We start from the raw sequence: 22351 nt of genomic DNA, 5'->3' as shown, positions 1-22351 counted from the left end.
ATGTCTAGGGCAGCACAGTGGCACAGAGAGTAGCACTGCTGTTTTCCAGCGTCTAGATGGTGCGAGAGAATGTGGGTCTGATCTCTGCTCAGTCTGTGTAGCATTTGCATGTTCTCCACGTGTCTGCATGGGTTTCCTTGAGTGCTCTGGTTTCCTCCCACAGTCCAAAGACATGCAGTTCAGGTTCCCCCATAGTGTGTGAGTGACAGAGAGTGTGTGTTCCACTGATGTATGTATGAGTGACCCATTGTAAGTAATCTAGCAGTGTACGTCACCTTGGTGAATAAGGTGTGTGGGCTGATAACACTACAGAGAGTTCATTGAAAGTTGCTATGGAGAAAAGCATCTACTAAAAATGAATAAATGTATCTTACAAAAAGATAAGAATATGAAGATCCTGCATTATTCCCAGGTGCAACTAGCTAGAAACTGACAGCATGAAAACATCTACAGCTTAGTGCCTCCTGCTGATCTTGCCTACAATTACATTTCAAAACAGAAATGTGCTTTACTCTGTTTTGGGGACATTGCAATTTCCAACTTCTTGGGCCATAAAGTTGAGCAACAGGTGTTGCTATACTCCCTTGAACGTGGTATTTTACTGCACTCAATCCAGTAAAAGCTATTGTAAGAGTCATTCCAATGTTACAGGAGGGAGGCACACAGCTATATATTATTACTGAGCCACAGACCAGCGAAGCGAAGTGAAAGTAATTATGATTTGCCCTTTCTATAGTTCTTCATTAACTGCAAACCACCGCACACTTCCGGGGAATTTCTCCTTCAAACTCTGTGCTGTGAAGTGACCCACACCCTAAGGGTTACTCTCTTGAGAACGAAGTGCCAGCACTGCCCCTCCAAGTTTCCTGCTTCTAGTGGCTCTGTTTTCCATCTTCTGTTGCCGGGAGCAACCAGAGCATCATGAATGGGAAGCAGATGGGATGCTGAAGCTCAAGCTAAGGAGGGGGACACAGGAGAGAACTCGTTGCTTTTTTGGATGTGTGATGCCTGCATGCTTTGAAGCTGCCACGCACCCCACATGGTGACTTTTAATTTATGATGTCCAACTTTTTGTTGTTGATCTGAGTGGACAGTAACCTTGATGAGAAGCCAGCAGGACTGTGAGTGGTAATGAAGACCAGACTGCTACGCTACTCCACCTCTGCCTGCTTGGTGGTTTCACACATGAAAGGTCCAAAATCAAAAAAACAAAGGTTTTTGGTTCTGGCTCCAATGTTTTGGAATGATGCCCCCCTCACACTCAAAACTGCTAAATCTCTCTCTACATTTAAGATGGGTCACCTCTTTCGGACTCCCATCTCCCCTGATCTCTTAAGTGCACGACAAAGGTGTAAATGTTTATGTGATTAGAAATTGTCATTGAATCAATAAACCTTTATGCAGCAACACGTGACGTATGTTGGTTCATATAGTGGATATTGACAAATGAACTGTACTTTAGAATCACGTGTCTGCATCCAAGTCTTTCCATCTGATGATGTAACGCACTTATTGTTTTTTTCTCTGGGATGTACTTTGCTTTGGAGAAAAGCATCTGCTAAATGAATTTATGTAAATGTAAATGTAAGGACAGAGAATGGAGATTCTCCTCCCCATGTGTTTCAGTTCTCTGAACCAGAATTCAATATTTAGTCCAGGCACCCATTTCAAGCTTTGACACAAAACCCCTGAATATAGCTGAAAAATATTTTTATTTTATGAGTAAAAGCAAGTAAATGTGTTGTATATCTTTTGTAAATGTTCATTTATTCATTTTCACTAACTGCTTGTCTTTGTCAGATTCACAGAGAGCCAGACCATATCTTGGAGTTACTTGGCACAAAGCTGCAGGGGTATTACCCTGGACAGGATGTCAGTCCATTGCAAGGTAGCCCCACACACCCACACATACACACACATACGGTGGGCAATTTAGCAGCACCAACTCACCAAAATAGCATATGTTTGGACTGTGGTACCCAGAAGAATCTGACACAGATATGGGGAAGACTTGCAAACTGCACACAGACCGAGCCTGATTCAAACCTAAACCCAGGCACCTTAGGCACTGTGAGGAGGCAGAGTGGTGCTGCCCATCTACCAATGTTTTAATTGCATGATCACACAGGACAGCTGGTAGCCTAGTGCTGAGAACTGCTGCCTTTGCACCCAAAGGTCACAGGTTCAATGTTTTCCTTGGGATGTAGTAGTCTTGAGCAAGGTACTTACCCTAAATTTCATGAGGGAAAAAAAAAAAAAAATTACCCAGCTGTACAAAGGGGTAAATAAATGTAGATTAATACTGCAAGTTGATTTGGAGAAAAGCATCAGCTAAATGAATAAACGAACATGTTTTGAAATTTTCCAGGGCTAAATTAAATATGCTTGTACATAAATATTGTTTATGTGTGAGTATTATCCAATATCAAACCTCAGTGGTGACTTCCACCCTTTGGTATGGGAGGATAAGCCTTGAACTGAGCTGCAGGGTGTCCCCTGTGGAGTTGCTACATTAAACTTCTCATTTATGTGCATTACAAAATCAAAGCAGATAGTTTATTAATGTGACCCAGTTCCCAAAATATTATTTATTTATGAATTTATTGGAGGCAGTGCCTAATAAGAATGGAGGATTGACATGAGTTTCCCTCGACTCATCCGATTAGACTGACATCTGCTGGCCATTTGAGAGAACAGGGGTTTGTCTGATCTGCCAATTAATTATTAATTCAACTGTAACTCCAGAGACCTGCTTCCAATGCCATTGAGTTAGTTTTCACCCATAGAGCTCATTCCAAAAAAACTAATCAAATAAGTTAAAGAACAGTGAAAGATCACATATCAACCACAATATTTATGGAGGAGCCAGGGAACAAATGGCTGGAGGATGACCAATACAGGTTTGCTTTCTTTACAAGTTCGGTTGTGTTGAAACCTCTTACAAAGGTAGAAAATATGTTAAATAGTCTGCAAAACTTTAATTATTTCTTAATTTACATATTCATTCATATTACTGAGTGGCACGGTCACGAGGCAGGAAGTGCTGCTGCCTCACAGCACCCAGATAGTGTGAGAGAACGTGGGTTTTCCAGTTCTCCCTGTGTCTGCGTGAGTTTCCTCTAGGTACTCTGGTTTCCTCCCACAGTCCAAAGACATTCAGGGGAACTGATGATGCTGAAAAACCCTTAGCGTGTCCATGTATGTGGCTACCCTGAATGGACAGGTGTCCTGTCCAGGGTGTACCCCCCTTAGCCTTGTGCCAAATACTTCTGGAATAGGCTCCAGATCACTGCAACCCCACTCAGGACAAGAGGTTATTGAAAACAGACGAAAATCTTAATATTTGTCATTAACTAATATTAAATGTAATATTAAATATTCAGTCCTCATATATCAGGGTCACGTACAAGAAAAAAAAAGTTACAATGGCTGTGTTTGTAGGAACTGCATCATTATTTCATACAATGTAATTTTTGCCTGTTACATTGTCATTCCATACCCAAGATGGGTATTTTATTCTGCAAAACAGCTAATATCAGATTCTTGTGTCAGTGGTGTCAATCTGGCTATATTCTGGATAAATAATTATATTAACTGCTACATTACCACAGAACTGATGAGTGTTACTGTAAAAACAGGACTGGATTCTAGCCACATTTCTTCCAAACTATATAAACCAATCTACAGTTCCACTTGAAAGCACATAAACTTCCTGTGTCCCTTAATAGAAGCACTCTCTCTCATGTGACATAATAGGTGTGTAATGACCAATTCCACATGCTGCTTTAGAGGAAATCCTGTGTGTCATAGAAACATGCAAGTAGTGCAGGTGCACAAATAAATGAACCCCACTGCACTGGTTAAACAGAGTACGTAAATAGAATCAGGTGTGTGAATCATAATTATTTATTAATTTTATATGTTTAAGATCTAACATTTAGATTTTATAAGTTTATTTTACACAAGAAAAATGACCATCCCTATAGGGTTCACATACTTTCAAGCAGCACTGTATATTATTATATAATATAATCATATATGCAATCTTCCAAATTATATAAAACCAATTGTGTACTTCTTACTACTTCTCTATCACACTGACATTTTCAACCATCATAACCATGAATTAAGGTAAATGTACAGTAAATCACAATTAAGTACTATTCATTCATTCATTTAGCTGACACTTTCTCCAAGATATCATTAAGCTCCTTGCACTTATTTACCCACCAACCCATTAAAACCCATTCAGTGTATATCCCAATAACCTCATTAATCAGATTAGTGTTGGTGGGAAAATCTTTCATTTTTTTCTCCAAAAACAGAGTTTTCTTGGAACTGACGACTGCCTACCTCAGCTGTTGGGATCAGCAATCATGGACCTGAATACCTTAGTTTCCGTGGACTATATCTCTGCCCAATAGTCATACAGGCCCTTTATTCTAGACATGTCCACACAGGTCCCCTGCTAATACATTAGAAAGTTCAGGAGGGGCAATAATCGGTACTTGGACCCACAGAGATTTTTTTTCCCCCCTCCCCTTCTTTGCAGTTAGAAATGTTTATGTTTTCCTCTCCTCAGCTGCCATCTGTCTCATCCTTATAAGTGAACTATAACTGTTGCTACTCTGTATAGAATCTTTCCCTGGAACTTTGTTTAGCATTCTGTATCACCTTGGTGAGGAGGGTGCTCTATACAAAAAAATTCAACTGGATTGAAAACTGAAACAAAAATTCTAGAAAGAATTTCCTGTATTACAATTTCACTCAAGTTTCAACTATCACATGTGCTTTGACCAAAATAGAGAAACAAAACATTTAAGTAAACAAATTGAATCAGCAGATGTTTCTCCTAAGGATATTACAACTGAAGCAGTATTAAGATTAAATGTATGACCTAGAATTCCCTCAGAATGTATTCAGAAGGCCCTTAAACTGTGGAATAACCAACCAGTCAATGTCAGATATATTTTAAATATATTTTTAATTGCCTGCTGCATTCTGCTGACCTGAATCCCTGGATTCTAACTAAGAGCCCTTACTCTACATCATGTAGTTTTAAGTAAAAAGGAAGAATTTGATTTTACAGGAACACATCCACAGAAAGAAGGATTGTGGTACAGTAAAGATACCCGAGATGGATGATAAACAACATCTATAGCTAGGCTGGTCAGGTGCTTAGTTTTAGTAGTTTGTTTTCCCAGACGTGGAACTTGAAGAGCTGGGTCTTCATTTTGAACTTTAAGCGTAACGGAAATTAGCGTTTCTCAGCAACGCAACCCGCCGCTCACGCGTTAAACTTCGCATTATAAATATAGTGACAAGAAGAATTACATGAGCGAAGTGATTCCACATTTTCCCCTCACGTGCACCAATCTCGCGGACAACGCCGCTCACTCTCTGGCGACGCAAAGCCGGAAGTTGCTTAGAGGAAGTGACGACTGTTTTCCAGGCGTACCCGCCATTCCAATCGAGAGGGTGCTGCTGTAATCAGGAGAGAAACGGCTGGTCGGTTTGTGACATTTTTGCGCTTGTATCGGATAAAGGCGATGGCAGCAGAGCGGCCGTTTTTCTGAGCTGAGCAGCGAGAGCGGCCATGGAGGAGCGGGAGCGAGACGAGCCCAACGCGGCCTCGGTGCGTAGCGAGACAGCCCGCTTCTCCGAGACTCCGTCCGTTCAGTACGATATTGCAGAGCTAAGGCCTCGACCACTGTATTATATTTTTTATTTGTTGTGTGTGTGAAATAGATCCGACCGTTCCTGTGGAGCTTATACATATAGGGCGCATACGGCATAGTGTGTGACTTTTTTTTCCCGAAAAATTACCGTTCAAAGTGTGTTTCTTCATCGCGCAGTCCCGGACTCCGTCGCTGGTTTTTATTTCAGCACCAAACTCTCCATTAACAGCTGCTGAACCAGGCTGTGGCATAATAATGATATAACTGATCCGTCTCCCACCTAAGAGCCCACCCTCCCTTTGTGAAAGTCAACAACTCTGACCAACGTAATACACCGACACTGACTGAGGTATTTTCTTCACACAAATAAGAAACATCAATCAATCATCATTTAATCAGTTGCAATTTAATTTGTTATAAGAAATCTGCACCATGAATCATGATCAGGCCTAGAATCTAGTCAGTATCAGTATATCCAAAGAAAGTTGGTGCAGGCTGTTTCTCGTTTGGCTAGCTTTCAATGTGTCATGAGTAACTGCTGTTTTCCCCAAAGTGATGTGCAACTCGCACACATCACACACACACACATTGTCTGAAACTGCTTGTCCCAAGTGGAGTCGCGGTGAACCGGAGCCTAACCCGGCAGTGCAGGGCTGGAGGGGGAGGGGACACACCCAGTATGGGATGCCAGTCCATCATAGGGATGCCAGTCCCACTCTCTGGTGGGTCAGGTCCCCAAGCAGGTCTTGAACCCCTGACCCACCAGAGAGTGGGACCCAGCCAAACCTACTGCACCACTGTGCCCCCATGTACAATAAACTAATCAAAGGAGCCAAGAGATGGAAAGATATTAGCTATACATCTCAAAGTATTGTCACTTTGTCTGATTCCACCATTTAAACCAGCATACGTGACATAGGTAGCTGCGTATAGAATTGGTACACGGTACAAAACTTTAATGAAGTGCAAGTTCATGCAATAGATGGAACAACAGGAGAGAAGTGGACCTATAAGATGTTTTGAAACCCTTTTTCAATGTTGAGGAATGGAGGCAGAGCTGAGAGTGTGTGTGTGTATGTGTGTGTGTGTGTGTGTATATATATATATATATATATATATATATATATATATATATATATATATATATATATATATATATATATACACATACACACACATTTCATGTACATTATTTGTGGCTCCTGATGTACTGATTTAGTTTAATGGAGACCAAAGATAATGTATATTTAACAGTCCAGTTTCCATATCCCATAATATCCTGTGAGTTGGAAAATGCAGAGAGCAGTTCCTACCTCAGGAAAAATAACAAAGTAGTGCAGCTGAATAAGTTAAGTGTTGTGGAAAATTCTAAGTGTGTGTAGCATGAGCTACATGTTTTTTGCTGCATGCCTTGTACCATGTCCACTAGTTTGAATTTGAATCTACTTTATGTGTTTGGAACTCAGTACGTAAGATATGTCACTTTGCCAAGGCTGAGACTTAGGAAGGATTGTCCTTAGTCACTGTTGTTCACTCTTCCCCACCCCAGGGTCTGGATCATAATGCCAGCAGTAGCACTAAGACCTTAGAGCCAGGACTGAGGCCGGTGGAAAAGCGAGGCCCATACATTATGTCCAAAGCCCCTGCCATTCACCTGAAACTGCGTGAGTACAGTGGCGCGTGCATCATACACATGGTACTGTAGTAACACAGACACGCATGCTTCTGTATGTTATAAATCTGGAATGAAACCATAAGCCTGATGAGAAAGCAGTTGTATGATTTGAAATAATAGTAACAAATCAAGCGGTTTGACAGTATGCAGATGGAAGGGTTGTTTGTTTCTTTTTTATACTGCTTATTTACTCCCCTTATGAACCTAGCCAGCACTTCCACATTTGATATGCATGTGATACCTGCCTTAATTACCCCATGTACATTTTGTGTGATTTTTAAGGCTGAGCTTTAACGAAATGCAAACAGAGTGCACTGTTAGATTTGCTACAGCGGGCATGAAATTTATACTGATAAAACCACAAAAAAAATAAAACACAAAGAAATAGTTCTTAGCCTCCTAAAGCAGTCTCCTGCACTCTGTGAAGAAAAAACTGTCCGTTAGTGTAGCTGTAGCAGTTTTATTGGTTGTTGCTGACATGCATTACTGTGTTTTTTGTCTCTCTACTCCCCAGAGAGGCACAGGGAGATGGCTCGCCAGGTCCTCAAGAAGAAGGGGCTGACTGTCGGAGGGATAGTGCTACAGCAGCCCAGGCATGGAGCCAAGAGGTGGGGAGGAAGCAGTGGGTGCACCTCTTGTACCCTAGGGAGTATTATGTCAGTGGGTTAACCAAGGGTGTTGTGGATGTATGCTGCTATAGTAACCCTGGAGTCATAATTTGTCACTGTAGTAACCCCCATAGCAAGATGTGTCACTGCAGGCATCACGAGAAAGGTGTTGATCACTGTAGTAACTCACTTGGGAATCTGTTTTATAGTACATGCACTTGTGGACTGTAAAATATATATTTAATACATTTTTAAATTATTGCTTTTATCTGAATGAATGGTCTGACTTTGAAAACACAGACCATCAGTCCAGCTTTATTGAGGAGTTGTGTGTGCCATGAAGGGAACATTATGGGTTGCTGTAATCCACTACGTGCATTGACTGTGAAAGCAGCGAGTTAAAGCACTATGGCTGTCCATCAGCTTTGTTCATTAAGTGCATCTCCTGTAGACCTTTCTAGCATATGGGGAAAAAAGGGAGAAAGCAAAAAAGTAACAATTTAATTAAGACCTTCCTTAGTTTTTCTTTGAAAGTGCTTAAAATTCATGAATGGCAAATTACCTACATAAAGTCAATTTGTAGCTGGAGGTGTAAAAACCTTCATTGAAATGACAGCTTTATGCAGCGGCCTTACCTGTATTTTTGAGTAACTCACTAAGATTTTTCCTCCTTCCGCTGTTGGAATTAGTGTGACTTTGATGTTATACTGATTTTTTTTTTTGTAGTATTTATATATACTGGCTCCTTGTATTGTAAACATTTGAGTTACATATTTTTGAAGTTAAGAATGTTTTCCTATATATTTGTAAATGATATCTTCTTTGCCATTCTATTTCCTATAAATTTCCTGTTTTCCCTTGCTGGATCATGGTAGTCCAGATCATATCCTGTAAACATAGGGAGTGAGGCAGGGTACGCCCTAGACAGGATGCTGGGCACACACATTTCCTCAACTGCGTGCAAAGTCGACACAGGCTGAGTTGAATTGGAAACCGTGTTGGAATGCCAGTGTCCGCAGAAAATTTGTGGAACAGTGAGTACATGTGTAAGCCGTCTATTGTTCCACAAGTTCTTTTAAAATTTGTAGTTTTTACAAATAAGGTTTATCTGTCCCTGGTCTTTGATTTGCTCCCTGTTTTTAAAACTTTTTATGAATAAAACCTGTACAATCCAAAAGATGCACCAGAAAAAAGTAGAATTGTTTATTGTTTTTGTTGTTTGGCATAAAGACTCCAACTCCCCTCTTCTGACAGCATTTCACTCCTTTGACTGTATACTTCATATTGTACGTCCTTCTGAGTGTGTTATGTAAATATACCGATTAGCCACAACATTAAAACCACCTGCCTAATATTGTGTCGGTCCCCCTCGTGACGCCATAACATTTCTGACCCGTCAAGGCATGGTCTCCACAAGAGCTCTGAAGGTGTCCTGTGGTATCTGGCACCAAGACGTTAGCAGCAGATTCTTTACATCCTGTATGTTGTGAGGTGGGGCCTCCATGGATCAGACTTGTTTTTCCATCACATCCCACAGATGCTCCATCAGACTGAGATCTGGGGAACTTGGAGGCCGAGTCAGCACCTTGAACTCTTTCTCATGTTCCTCAAACCATTCCTGGACAATTTTTTGCAGTGTGGCAGGGCCACTGCCATGGGGGAATACCGTTGTCATAAAGGGGTTTACTTGGTCTGCAACAATCTTAGGTAGGTGGTACGTGTCAAAGTAATAACCATATGAATGCCAGGACCCAAGGTTTCCCAGCAGAACATTGCCCAGAGCATCACGCTGCCTCCGCCGGTTTGATTTCCTCCGATAGTGCATCCTGCTGCCATCTCTTCCCCAGGTAAACAACGTACACGCACCCGGACGTCCACATGATCTAAGAGAAAATGTGATTCATCAGACCAGGCCACCTTCTTCCATTGCTCCATGGTCCAGTTCTGATGCTCACGTACCCATTGTAGGTGCTTTTGGCAGTGGACAGGGGTCACAATGGGCACTCTGACTGGTCTGTGGCTATGCAGCCCCGTACGCAGGAAGCTGTGATGCACTGTGTGTTCTGACACCTTTCTATCATGGCCAGCATTATGGTTTTCAACAATTTGTGCTACAATAGCTCTTCTCTGGGATCAGAGCAGACAAGCTAGCCTTTGCTCTCCATGCGCATCAGTGAGCCTTGGGTGCCCATGACCCTGTCACTGGTTCACCGGTTGTCCTTCCTTGGACCACTTTTGGTACGTAATAACCATTGCATACGGAGAACACCCAACAAGACGTGTCGTTTTGGAGATGCGCTGACCTAGTCATCACAATTAAGCCCTTGTCAAAGTCGCTCAGTTCCTTACGCTTGCCAAACTTGAATGTACACACCTGGAATAAGTACTAACACAAGCTAATGTGGGAGCATTTTTCTCCACTTGACATTTTAGTCAAATATTTGTTAATGGATGTTCAAATTTATAAATTTTCCCTTAAAGGATTTCAATGAACAATTTTAGCTTTCTAATTCTAGGGAAGGGCGCATACCATTTTGGGTTTTTTCTTGAAAGGACCAGATGAAAATCCAGTACATACAGTAGCTCAGTAGGGCAGTCGATACATATGAAACAACTGCAAAACATTTTAATGATCCAGAGTAGAGAAATCCGTTCTGTGATTTACTCCACCCATGTACTCACAGCTTGCTAATGAAAACGTGAGTTGCAGCACACAATTTTTTTTTACTTAATTACCCAGGTTTTTCCTTTACACTGATGAATCCATTGTCAAATGGAGAAAAATGCTCCCATATTAGCTTGTGTTGGTACTTATTCCAGGTGTGACTTACAGTAAGGCAATAAAATATTTTGATCCATTCTAGTATTTACTATCAGTGTTTACTAGTTTTTTCTTTGCTATTTTCAACTCAAGAACATGACATTTGGAACTCTATCAAGTTTGTGTTGTTTTCTGATATTTCAACAAGTTAATGACATACAGAACAGTATTTCCCATATATTTTTACTGAAGCATTTCAGCTACTGGAGGACACAAAGACCTAGAGATCTGAATCCGCTAGTCAGATCTCAACTTATTTACCCACTAACTGCGAATTGGCCCCATTGATGGATCATCACTTGGCATGGTGGTGCCTGTCTCTCCCAGTGAACCTCGGAGCCGTGTCATCTGGAGTCTGGTGCTCCTTGTAGTGTTTCTCTTGGCAAACGGATCTGGGGGCAGGTCTAGACAAAGAGTGATCCACAAAGACCCCTATGAGTACACAGGAGATCACTGAGTGTATCTTGCCCAGACTATGGTTGCTAGAACCCATCGCTGGAGCCAAGTCTGGGGATGACCTTTCCCCACATAACCAGGCTGGACCCTGTCTGAAATGGCAATGTGGAACCATCTTGTGGACTCCCCACCTTTAAGATGAAGGATGGGAGTCGAGTGCAATGTCAGCCAAGTGACAGGTATGAGTGGCATGCACCCGAATGGACAACAGACTAGACCAGACTACACTGTGAGAAACAGGCTCTGGGAATGTGGAATGTCACCCCTCTGAAGGGGAAGGATCTTGAGCTGTTGTGGGAGATGGAAAAGTACCAGTAGATATAAGCAGTCTGACTACTACGCATACTACCAAAGCACCTAGGACATGCTGGAGAAGCGATACCTCTCAGCTGGCCTGGGAATACCCCAGGATCCCCCAAAAGGAGCCAGAGACTGTGGCTGTGGAAAGGAAGGTTTGGGCTGTGCTGCTCAGCCTCATACCACCATGACCCTCTCCAGGAGAGAAGGAAACTTACTGAACTTGATGAGATAGTCCATATAAGCGCTTTGTTAGGTTGTTTTCATAGTTAAAACAATTATTTTGCCCCATATTAAGTGGAGGTTTATGGAGCAGATAGGTCAGGAGAGAGTGGATTCAAAGAGATCTTTTGAGTCTCCGTTTGAATTTTGACAGGAATTCAACAGTTCTGAGGGAGACAGGAAGCTCATTCCACCACATTGGAGCCAAAACCCAGAACCTCCAGGCTATTGACTTTAGACCTCTTGTGCATGGGACTACTAAACAGTCAAATGTGGCATGGACTTTATAAATTGAGCACTGTTGGCTCCCATTAATGTGACTGGTTGTGGGCTATATCAGTCTTGTTTCTTTCTTTCTTAGGAGCGTGAAGTTCAATAAGGGCTACGCTGCTCTCAGCCAGAGGCCTGATGAGACACTGGTGTCCCTGGACTCTGACAGGTGAGAGCCAAGCACTGCTTCCTGGAGCATAGATTTTTTTTGATGACAAATGTTCAGCTGTTCTGGAATGGATGTCTGTCTTTTTTGTGTACTAGAGCACTGTAGTGAGCTCATGGTTGCATTGTTGCCCTACAGTGACGGAGAATTGGAGTCTCAGTACTCCTCTGGTTACTCTTCATCTGAGGTGAGCATATGCACTTTGATAGGGAACAATCACGTTTTCTTCAACATCAACACTGCTAGCCAAGGGAAAGTGGAGTTAAAATACTCCTCTTTCAGCTACAACACATACAGAAGTAAGGACAGAGTGACAGTGTGTGTCCACATGTAAATGTTAGGACTCCATCCCTTTATTTCAAATATTTCTGCATCTGTAGCTTGCTAATCCACGTTGGGGTAGCTGATAGCAGACTGGTGGGGGCTGCTGCCTTCGGATGCAGAGGTTGCAGGTTCAAATCTTGCCTACTGCTGTAGTGCCCTTGAGTAATGTACTTACCTTAAATTACGCCAGTAAAAATAACCCTGCTACATACAGTACTGTGCAAAGGTTTTAGGCAGGTGTGAAAAACTGCTGTTAAACTAAGAATACTTTCAAATACAGAAATGTTAAGTCTCTCCTAGGCAGAAATTTCAAGGCAGACACGGGTTTCCAGATGTGCTGTTCAAGCTCTTTTGAAAAAGCACAAAGAAATGGCCAGGGTTGAGGACCGTAGGTGCAGTGGTCAGCTAAGGAAACTTTCTGCAGCAGATGAAAGACGCATCATGCTTACTTCCCTTTGCAATAAGATGATGTCCAGCAGTGCAATCAGCTCAGAATTGGCAGAAATCAGTGGGACCCAGGTAGACCCATCTACTGTCCGGAGAAGTCTGGTCAGAAGTGGTCTTCATGGAAGAATTGTGGCCAAAAAGCCATTCCTCTGACGTGGAAACAAGGCCAAGCGACTCAACTGTGCATGAAAACACAGGAACTGGGGTGCAGAAAAGTGGCAGCAGGTATTCTGGACTGATGAGTCAGTGCTGAGAAGTACAGGCAGATGCTTATCCATCATGCAGTACTATCAGGGAGGCATCTGATTGGCCTCAGATTTATTCTGCAGCAGGACAACAACCCCAAGCCTACAGCCAAAGTCATTAAGAACCATCTTCAGCATAAAGAAGGAGGAGTCCTGGAAGTGATGGTATAACCCCCACAGAGCCCTGATCTCAACATCATTGAGTCTCTCTGGGATTACACGAAGGGGCAGAAGCATTTGAGGATGCCTAAATCCACAGAAGAACTGTGGTTAGTTCTCCAAGATGTTTGGAACAACCTTTCTGCCAAGTTCCTACAAAAACTGTGTGCAAGTGTACCTGGAAGAACTGACACTGTTTTGAAGGCAAAGGGTGGTCAAACCAAATATTGATTTGATTTAGATTTTTTTCTGTTCATTCACTTTGCATTTTGTTAATTGATAAACTATTAACCCTACAGCATTTTTCCCCACACCTGCCTAAAATCATTGCACAGTACTGTAAATGGGAAATCACTGTAAGTCACTTTGGAGAAAATCAGCAAAATGTGTAAATTTAATGCTGGTGTTTTTAAAATATGGTAATTCTGGTATTTTATAAAAACAAAATGTCATTCTCCGTAACACCCTCTCGCCCTGCTCCACACACAGGTCCACCCAGAGCTCAGCAGGCAGCTTCTGAAGGATGGCTATAGGTTGGATGAAATCCCAGATGATGAGGACCTGGACCTCATTCCCCCCAAGGCCATGAATTCCCCTGTGTGTTGCTGTGCGAACACCCCATCCTGCTGTGTCCAGTGACCATAGCAAACAGCTCCCAGGTTTCCTGGTGCTGTGCCCCTCCTACCCAACCGTGACACCCTATCTCTGCGTGCCTCTCTCCAGAGTGATCCTGAACTGTGCTGTAGCACAGAGTGCTGCTGCCACCATGCTGCCTGCTTGTCGGGGACATTAGCCTAATAACTGGGGGTTTTGACACTGTTGATCAGTTTGTGGTTAGTGCAGCAGTCTGTTTACCCTTAAGGATAATAAATGACTGAAGTACACAGTGTAAGCATCTGGCAGTATGGTGTTCCAGCTTACCTCTTTTGTATGTATTACGTTCCCTGATATGGGAGTGTGTTCGACAGGGCAAATGTGGTGCCTCAGTATAGTAAAAACAACCGTTCTTAAAACTGAGCAACACAAGACATTGTCATTTTGAAAGACAGCACTATTGGCATTATTGTACCCCCTTGTACTTATGAAATGTTGGAGAATTTCTTAATTTCCAGGAAGGAAAAGCAAGACCAGTTTATGTCCAATGTGTACATTTAACTTGTACAGTTGACCTGCTAAGACAGAGGTATAGTACGCACTGACGGTATTTGGGATTTCTCTGCTTTTCGAAAAAGGCAAACTCGGAGAAAACCTCCACCCAGGAGAGGAGTCCAGTGACAGCAGGTGTAGGTTCCCCTGCCCCTGTTCCTCTACTGCTATGTGTGTATTCTTCGTGTGCAGTGCGTGCAGTCCATGTGTTACATGAGCCGTTCCTAGTCTTTTCTTAGGAGCTAGTGTGTGCATGTGCACGAAAACAAACACTAACTTTCATACACTTTGCCTCTTCACACCAAAGGTGTCTATTTTTCACGTGAATACGCTGTGTGCTCCTTCTCGAGCACCTGCTCTTATTATTGTCACAAGTATGACTTGCATGCATTTTCAAGGAGTGTTGGAGAGTTTCCTCCTACATTACACTTCCATGTGACCACAATGAGCAGGTGCCACTGGAGATGCAACCAGATACCACTGCAAGTAGAGGCTATACAGTAACGATCCCTTATCGGCTGAATAAGCACTCTGCGACAGAAGCAATCACTTTGAAATATTTCTATTAAAATTGAAAAACCAATGTTAAGGGTTACATTGACTTCTGTAGTAAAAACATTGCAGCTGTGTGTTCTGATGGTCACCAACTGAGTCTGTGTTGGTTTATCTCTTGGTATATAAAGGTTGTACTCATCTCACAGTGCCAGCAGCGCCACACTGCACTAAATATGACTGAACTATGCAACTAACTAGACAATCTTTCTTTATATATATATATATAAAGTATTGTTTTCACCAAATGTTACTAAATGCAATAGCTTGTTACTGAAGTTTATTTAATTTGCTATTTTTAATAAAGTTCTGTATGGTTGAATATATGTTGTGTGTGGGTTTTTTAAATGCACAATGTTCTTTGTTGATAGTAGGTTTAAGGGGTTTGATTGGCTAGCTTCTCAGCTGTAATGTTGGAACCCAGAGGTAATAATTCAGAAGGAGTGGTATGCAGTTTGACGCAATACTGGGCTCGCTGGAATGTCGAGTACATGGTCAGCAAATGGCTAAAGGAAATGGCCTGATATAAAAATATGAAATTTTGCAGCTGGGCAAACTCCAATAGCAGGGAGCTGACACGGTTCATTAAGATGTTAGGTTAATGTCCAGGAGCATGTTCTAAAGCAGAAATCTCACTTCAGTCTAAAGTTAAAAGGGTGCTGAAGGATTATGACAGCAGCTTTGTAATGTAAACATAAGTTTTAAATATATAGCCTTACATATATATATAAATATATATAATGCACTGGCTTATAGGATAATACACAGAAGCCTTGACATGACACAAAGTCATGACAAAATTACAAAATCAAAATTTAAAGGTCAATATAGTACAACTAAAGTGAAAATCATTAAACCACTGCAATGACTCAGTGCTCGCTGCATCACCACAGTGAGGAGCTAAGAGGCCTTTGACTGGCAACATGGAGCTGGATGGAGCTATTGCTTAGGACCCCAAAACCCCTTCGTCACCTTAACTGAACAATGTAGCGACTAAAGGTGGTCATGGTAATCATTTCCTAAAAGTGGTGTGAGCCATTGTCCATAAGGGGCTCTAACATTTATTATTAATATGTTTGAGCTACATACAGAAATCAGCCTAAACATTAAAACCACCTGCCTAATATTGTGTCGGTCCCCCTCGTGATGCCAAAACAGCTAACTTGTTGAGGCTCCACAAGAGCTCTGAAGGTGTCCTGTGGTATCTGGTACCAAGACATTAGCAGCAGATCCTTTAAGTCCTGTATGTTGTGAGGTGCAGCCTCCATGGACCAGACTTGTTTTTCCACCACATCCCACAGATACTCGATCGGACTGAGATCTGGGGAACTTGGAGGCCGAGTCAGCACCTTGAACTCTTTCTCATGTTCCTCAAACCATTCCTGGACAATTTTTTGCAGTGTGGCAGGGCCACTGCCATGGGGGAATACCGTTGTCATAAAGGGGTGTACTTGGTCTGCAACAATCTTAGGCAGGCGGTACGTGTCAAAGTAATATCCATATGAATGCCAGGACCCAAGGTTTCCCAGCAGAACATTGCCCAGAGCATCACGCTGCCTCCGCCGGTTTGATTTCTTCCGATAGTGCATCCTGCTGCCATCTCTTCCCCAGGTAAACAACGTACACGCACCCGGACGTCCACATGATCTAAGAGAAAACGTGATTCATCAGACCAGGCCACCTTCTTCCATTGCTCCATGGTCCAGTTCTGATCCTCACGTACCCATTGTAGGTGCTTTTGGCAGTGGACAGGGGTCACAATGGGCACTCTGACTGGTCTGTGGCTATGCAGCCCCGTACGCAGGAAGCTGTGATGCACTGTGTGTTCTGACACCTTTCTATCATGGCCAGCATTATGGTTTTCAACAATTTGTGCTACAATAGCTCTTCTCTGGGATCAGAGCAGACAAGCTAGCCTTTGCTCCCCATGCACATCAGTGACCCTTGGGTGCCCAAGACCCTGTCGCCGGTTCACCAGTTGTCCTTCCTTGGACCACTTTTGGTAGGTACTAGCACTTTATACCGGGAACACCCCACAAGACCTGCCGTTTTGGAGATGCGCTGACACAGTTGTTTAGCCGTCACAATTTGGCCCTTGTCAAAGTCGCTCAGATCCTTATGCTTGCCCATTTTTCCTGCTTCCAACACATGAAATTCAAAAACTGATTGCTCACTTGCTGTCTAATATATCCCACCCCTTGACAGGTGCCTTTGTAAGAAGATAATGAACGTTATTCACTTCACCTCTCAGTGGATTTAATAATGTTGTGGCTGATCGGTGTATTTGCAAAGGAACATTTTTCCATTTCATTTTTAACTATTTTCTTCGCTTACCTAATTTTCCGAAATGTCAGTTTAGTAGAGGGGATTCGACATGTGTTGACACATTAAGGTGACAGAAAAAGCCCACACGGAGTAGCAATGTTAATGTAAAGTAACATAGGACCGCTGTAGTTCAGCTCTCCCAGTGTTTACCTGCTGAGCCCATAAAATGGCAGTAAAGCGAAGCCACACAGTAGCGCTGCGGGACTGTGGTTACTTCGCCTTCTATAAAGTCCAGGAGACTGAGGTGCGTTCAGTGGGTTGTGTGGAAAAATACTGATGAAAAAAACTGTACATATAAATATGCGGTAAGTACCCTTTCAAATCTTTTACTAATTATCTTCAATTTCCCAGGAGTCTGCAAAGTTTCCTGGTCGCCAGAGGGCAACACCGAACCGCGGCCACACAGTGAAAACGACTGAAAAGCGTAAATATTACTAAATATGACTAAATAAACATCCACGAAAAAATGCAGCGTGTGATATTATTGCGAGCCACACCGGCAGCGAAACCTAAGTTTAAAGAAAAATAATCTTTCATCTTTTTCATGCATATTTCAGGCCTTCAGTCAGTGTCTAATCGATGAAAAACACTCACTGTCCATCGGTAGAATAATAATTAACAACGCGATAACATTACAAGCAGCGAAGTCTTGTTGGTTAAGAATATGTAATATAACATTATCCATTATTAATGTTTGTCAAAGTCTGCGTCTGTATGGAAACTGACTGTTGACTGATATGCAAATGACAAATTTATTTCAAGTCCTTTCTTTTCTATGGATCTAACAGAAAGAACACGGGTTTGCATAAACTCAAATCCTGATAATTATATAGGTGTAATGTGGGCATATTCACTTTTTATACTAAAAAGCATTAGTGTTATAATCATGGCAATTAGGACTAAGTGTGAAGTGCGGTTGCTGAGAACTAAGTGACAGCGCTAAAAGGAGCATAAACTTCCATGGCCCGTGCAGCAGTACTGCGGTGCTGGGACCCATACATACATATAACATACATTCACTGACGTTCTTAAAGCAACACGAACGAGAGGACGGCTGTGGGTGATAACAAGGAAAATGTTGCCGAAGTAGCGGACACGCTATACATACAGTGAGTGAGAACGAAAGCGACGCGACGCGACACGGCACGAGCGACGAGGCGGCTGCGAAACACCCCACTCGTGGGGCGGGTCTGTGGATGTTCCGCGCCCGGGCGGGGGTGCCGATCTGGGGGTGGGGGAGGAAGGTCGGTTCAGGGTGTGCGAGACCTACCCGCCGCCGCACGCTCCCAGGGATGAGGTCGTACAGTGCGTTTTTCGTTTCGTTTTTTACATGAAACCATAAAGATCCCACGCGAGATTCTGAGCGCGCCACCGCGAGATCCCGTCGCTCGCAGGAGATCATCCACACACAGGCTTTTCGGACGGTCAACGGGGCTCTCGGCCGAGCAGGAGGAGGGATGGTGGACAATTCGGGCAGCAGCAGAGCCCACATGGTAAGTGTCGTCCCACTTTGGCCCGGTGCCTGGCGTGCGGCTCGGATTGGCTCAGTTCGATTCGGCTCGTGCTCACCGGCTTTCGACAGAACCGCGTGAGCTCTCGTGCTGCTCGCGCTCGCAGCTTTAGTTTGGTCAGTAACGCGGAACCCGGGTTCATTTCCATAAAAAAATTGCCATAAGACGAGGAAACGTGCAAAAGCGGACTGTGAACTTCGTCCTGATGACGTTGCGACTAACTAATCATGCTGTTTAGATGCTAGTGTTTTCTGACTCGCGAGCACACATTGCTTGCTGCTTGTTTATTCGCGTGCAAAACGCCATCGTTGTGGAGCCGTTCCGTTTCCCAGCGGGTTTCCGGGAAAAAAACAGCGGGCTTTTCCGCGTTGGTTCGCCGGCCTGAAGGCGCTCTTCGGTCTTCATCCAACTTGTTTTATTATGGAGCCCTGAATTATTATACAAAATATTACAGTCATCGTTACACGCTCATTTAAAACGCACGTTGAAGCCGCACTCCATGATTTGAGTGCTTTCTGTGTTTTATTTGACTATTTTTAGGTGCAAATAAAAATAAAATTGCAAGACAACCAAGTTTCGGAGTTTTGTAATTCCAGAGTGAAACAAAAGGAAAATCGCTTCAGAACAAACCTGTTTGCCACAGTCGCCATTAGCAGCCCAAGCCCGGCTAGGCTACGTTAAATGATTTTTTTAAGAAAAAAAAAAAGAACGCAACGTTGAGAATAGATAATGGTTTGTTTTTACTTCTTGTTTTGTCTTTTGTTTTCTTTTACACTTAAACACTACAATACAACTGGCGCACAGCTTGTGAGCTCCATCAAGGAACGAGGACATTTCACTCGAGCGGAGAACGGGCGTCTTTTTAAGCAGCATTTCTGAGGAAAAAATTCTCCTACACCAAACAACTGGACAAAAGTTTCTAACTTATTCTTCATTCCGGGTACATTAATATCAAATTGCTGTGCATTTGTGCCCAGAACAGCTGAGCAGGGTGACAGCTGTGAAGCCCAGTGCTCAGGACAGACACACGAATCTTGGTCATTTCTTATTCACACTCCAAAGTAACTTAGTGTTGATCTACTTACTATTATTTACCCGTTTATACCTTTGGGCAATTTAAGGAGAAGTGCCTTGTGCAGGGGTACTATAGCTGGAATTCAAACCTGCAACCTTTGCCAAAGGCAGCCGCTCCAGCTACCAGCTGCCCTGCAGTGGGCTGGCTGCAATTAAGGTGCTGACAGTGTGACACAACCTGGATGGAACAAGTAATTACTAAAGCGACTATAAACGATTTGTGGTTCTGTTAACTAGCTGAGCTGTTTGGTGGAAGAAGGATTGCTGAAGACTGGTTTACCACACAGGCTCCTCTTCCTCCGTTCAGTGTCTCGGCCCTGCCCCTCACAGCGTGCTGAAACTAGAGAGACGTATGCCGTTGAGAAGAATAAGAAAAGGAGTCCAGCTCCAGAAGGGACTTTCTACCTCCCTTGGTCGTGCTTTTGTGGCGTCGGTGCAAGCGTGATATCTTCAGGAGTTCCAAAAGCCCATGCGTTAAAGGTCTTAGCAGTCCCAGCAGTTCCAGTGTCCACAGCTATTCTCACACTGTGGATGGACATAATTGTTGTGTCCTGTAAAGAGTTTCTGTCCAAAGGAACCTGCAGAGCTGACTGAGATGTAGGAAACTTTTGGAACTGAAGGAACTGGACTTGAGACTAGGAGGGAACTGGCTTGGATCACAAAAGGAGTACGAAACCTGGCCTAAAGTGTTCCAGGATTTATCGAGCATAGTAAATGATTAACTTAAAATTTAATAGCAGTTTACATTAATGCATTTAGCTGACGTTTTTCCCCAAAGCTACTTACAGTATTTACCCATTTCTACAGCTGGGTAGTGTTACTGGAGCAATTTTAGGGTAAGTAGTTTGCTCAGGGGTACTACAGCCGGAGGTGGGGATCGAACTTGCAACTTTTGGATCCAAAGGCAACAGCTCAAACCATTATGTTATTAGCTGTCCCCAGTTTGAATAAAAGTATCCACCAGGAAACATATATAAACATTTTAGGTGTGTGAGTGTGTGTGTGTGTGTGTGTGTGAGAGAAGGAACGGTGTGCTGAACCACTTTAGGTCACACTATATGTAAAATAAAATAATTCTTGTTGATATATAAATGTTACTTTGTAGGACTTCAAATTGTTAGGCACAATTCTAAATCCAAAACCTCTGTAACACCAACTACCACATATCTAATGGATTTTTGGGTGCAATACTTAGTATTTTTTTGATGTTGGTATTGGTCTGAGTGAAAATTGTATTCCGTCCTCCCAGCCCGGCTTGTCGCAGGAGAACAGCTCAAGTGGCGGGTTCCCAAACGCAGGTGTGACTGGCCTGAAGCTGGAGGCAGTGATGGAGCAGCTGCAGCGGCAGCAACAGGCACGCCTGGAGATGGAACGCAAGGAGAGACACCTGCGTGAAGCTCAAATTATGTATGCTCAGCAGGTTGCTGCCCAGCAGGCCATCTTGGCTGCAGCCCGAGCTTCAGGGACCCCACTGGGGGCCACCTTTCTGGGCAAGGACCCAGAACGTGGGACACCTGGAGGTGGGCAGCCAGTCCACGGACCTAACCAGAGCAACATGAACCCAGGGCGCAATAACAAGGAGGATCTTGGCCGGGACTCTCAGGGTGAGGAGGACGAGGAAAGGCAGATGGAGGCGGATGAAGGGAGTGAAGAGGAAGATGATGATGAGGAGGAGGAACGCAGTGGGGAAGGTGCAGGGGGGCTGGAGTACCTTCGCAAGCAGAGTCTGGCTCTCCAGCAGAGTACCCCACACCCCCCCACTCGCCCCTACCCGCACTATGCCCCCTCTGCACTGGCCCTGGGTCCCCGGAGTGTCTCTTCACTCCCTGTTAAAGTGAAGCAAGAGCCCGAGGAGGAGAGCCTGTCTCCTGGAGGCCCTCCTTCCTCCACCTCCCCCAACGGACAGGGTGACTGGAGCTCTGATGAACAGTTCAAGCAGGTAAGATGACTTCTGCTGATTCCCATTGTTATGTATGCACTGCCTCACCCTTTAACCTTGGGGACTATCTGTACCATCACTAAATACGTTGTTTCATCAGTCTAATCATTTTTGTCCCCTCAGACTGTGCCATGAGCGAGAGGTGGTCACTCTGACCCTCTTTCTTGCTTTGCAGTAGTTTGCGAACTGCTGGTTGGGTTAGCTGAGGCAGCTGGTAGCATTGTAGTTGAAACTGCTTCTTGTGGACCCAAAGTTTGCAGGTTCAAATCCCACCTCCAGCTCTGCTACCTATGAGCAAGATACTCGCCTTAAATTCCTCCAGTAAAATTACTCGGCTATATAAATAGGTAAATAACTTTAAGTTGCTTTGGAGAAAGTGTCAGATTACTGTAAATGGTGCACTTGTTTTTAGGGTTTTTTTTTGTTTTGATAACAC

The 22351-nt window shown here is 43.4% G+C and overlaps 2 protein-coding genes across 3 annotated transcripts in view; both read left to right on the top strand.

Moving 5' to 3' along the window:
- The first annotated feature begins 5444 nt into the window (after positions 1-5444).
- Positions 5445-15289, top strand: fam219b (family with sequence similarity 219 member B). Of its 2 annotated transcripts, XM_029252051.1 has the most exons (6): positions 5445-5635; positions 7228-7342; positions 7868-7961; positions 12119-12196; positions 12332-12380; positions 13858-15289. In XM_029252051.1, exons 1-6 carry the CDS (start codon positions 5597-5599, stop codon positions 14005-14007), a joined length of 525 nt encoding a protein of 174 aa, XP_029107884.1. In that variant the 5' UTR covers positions 5445-5596; the 3' UTR covers positions 14008-15289. The 2 variants fall into 2 exon arrangements, with proteins under 2 accessions (XP_029107884.1, XP_029107885.1); XM_029252052.1 differs by lacking the exons at positions 12119-12196; positions 12332-12380; positions 13858-15289 and adding an exon at positions 9499-9838.
- Positions 15290-18631: 3342 nt separating this feature from the next.
- Positions 18632-22351, top strand: part of LOC108930141 (AT-rich interactive domain-containing protein 3B) — a 39106-nt gene continuing 35386 nt past the window's right edge. The window contains exons 1-2 of the mRNA XM_018745231.1: positions 18632-18884; positions 21226-21915. Coding sequence (XP_018600747.1) covers positions 18849-18884; positions 21226-21915 — 726 coding nt within the window. The 5' untranslated portion in view covers positions 18632-18848. The remainder of the gene's footprint in view (positions 18885-21225; positions 21916-22351) is intronic.

This window comes from Scleropages formosus, chromosome 5, assembly GCF_900964775.1.
Source record: "Scleropages formosus chromosome 5, fSclFor1.1, whole genome shotgun sequence".
Classification (NCBI taxonomy): domain Eukaryota; kingdom Metazoa; phylum Chordata; class Actinopteri; order Osteoglossiformes; family Osteoglossidae; genus Scleropages; species Scleropages formosus.
Note: the sequence above shows the minus strand (reverse complement) of the source record. Positions and strands in the feature narration are given on the sequence as shown.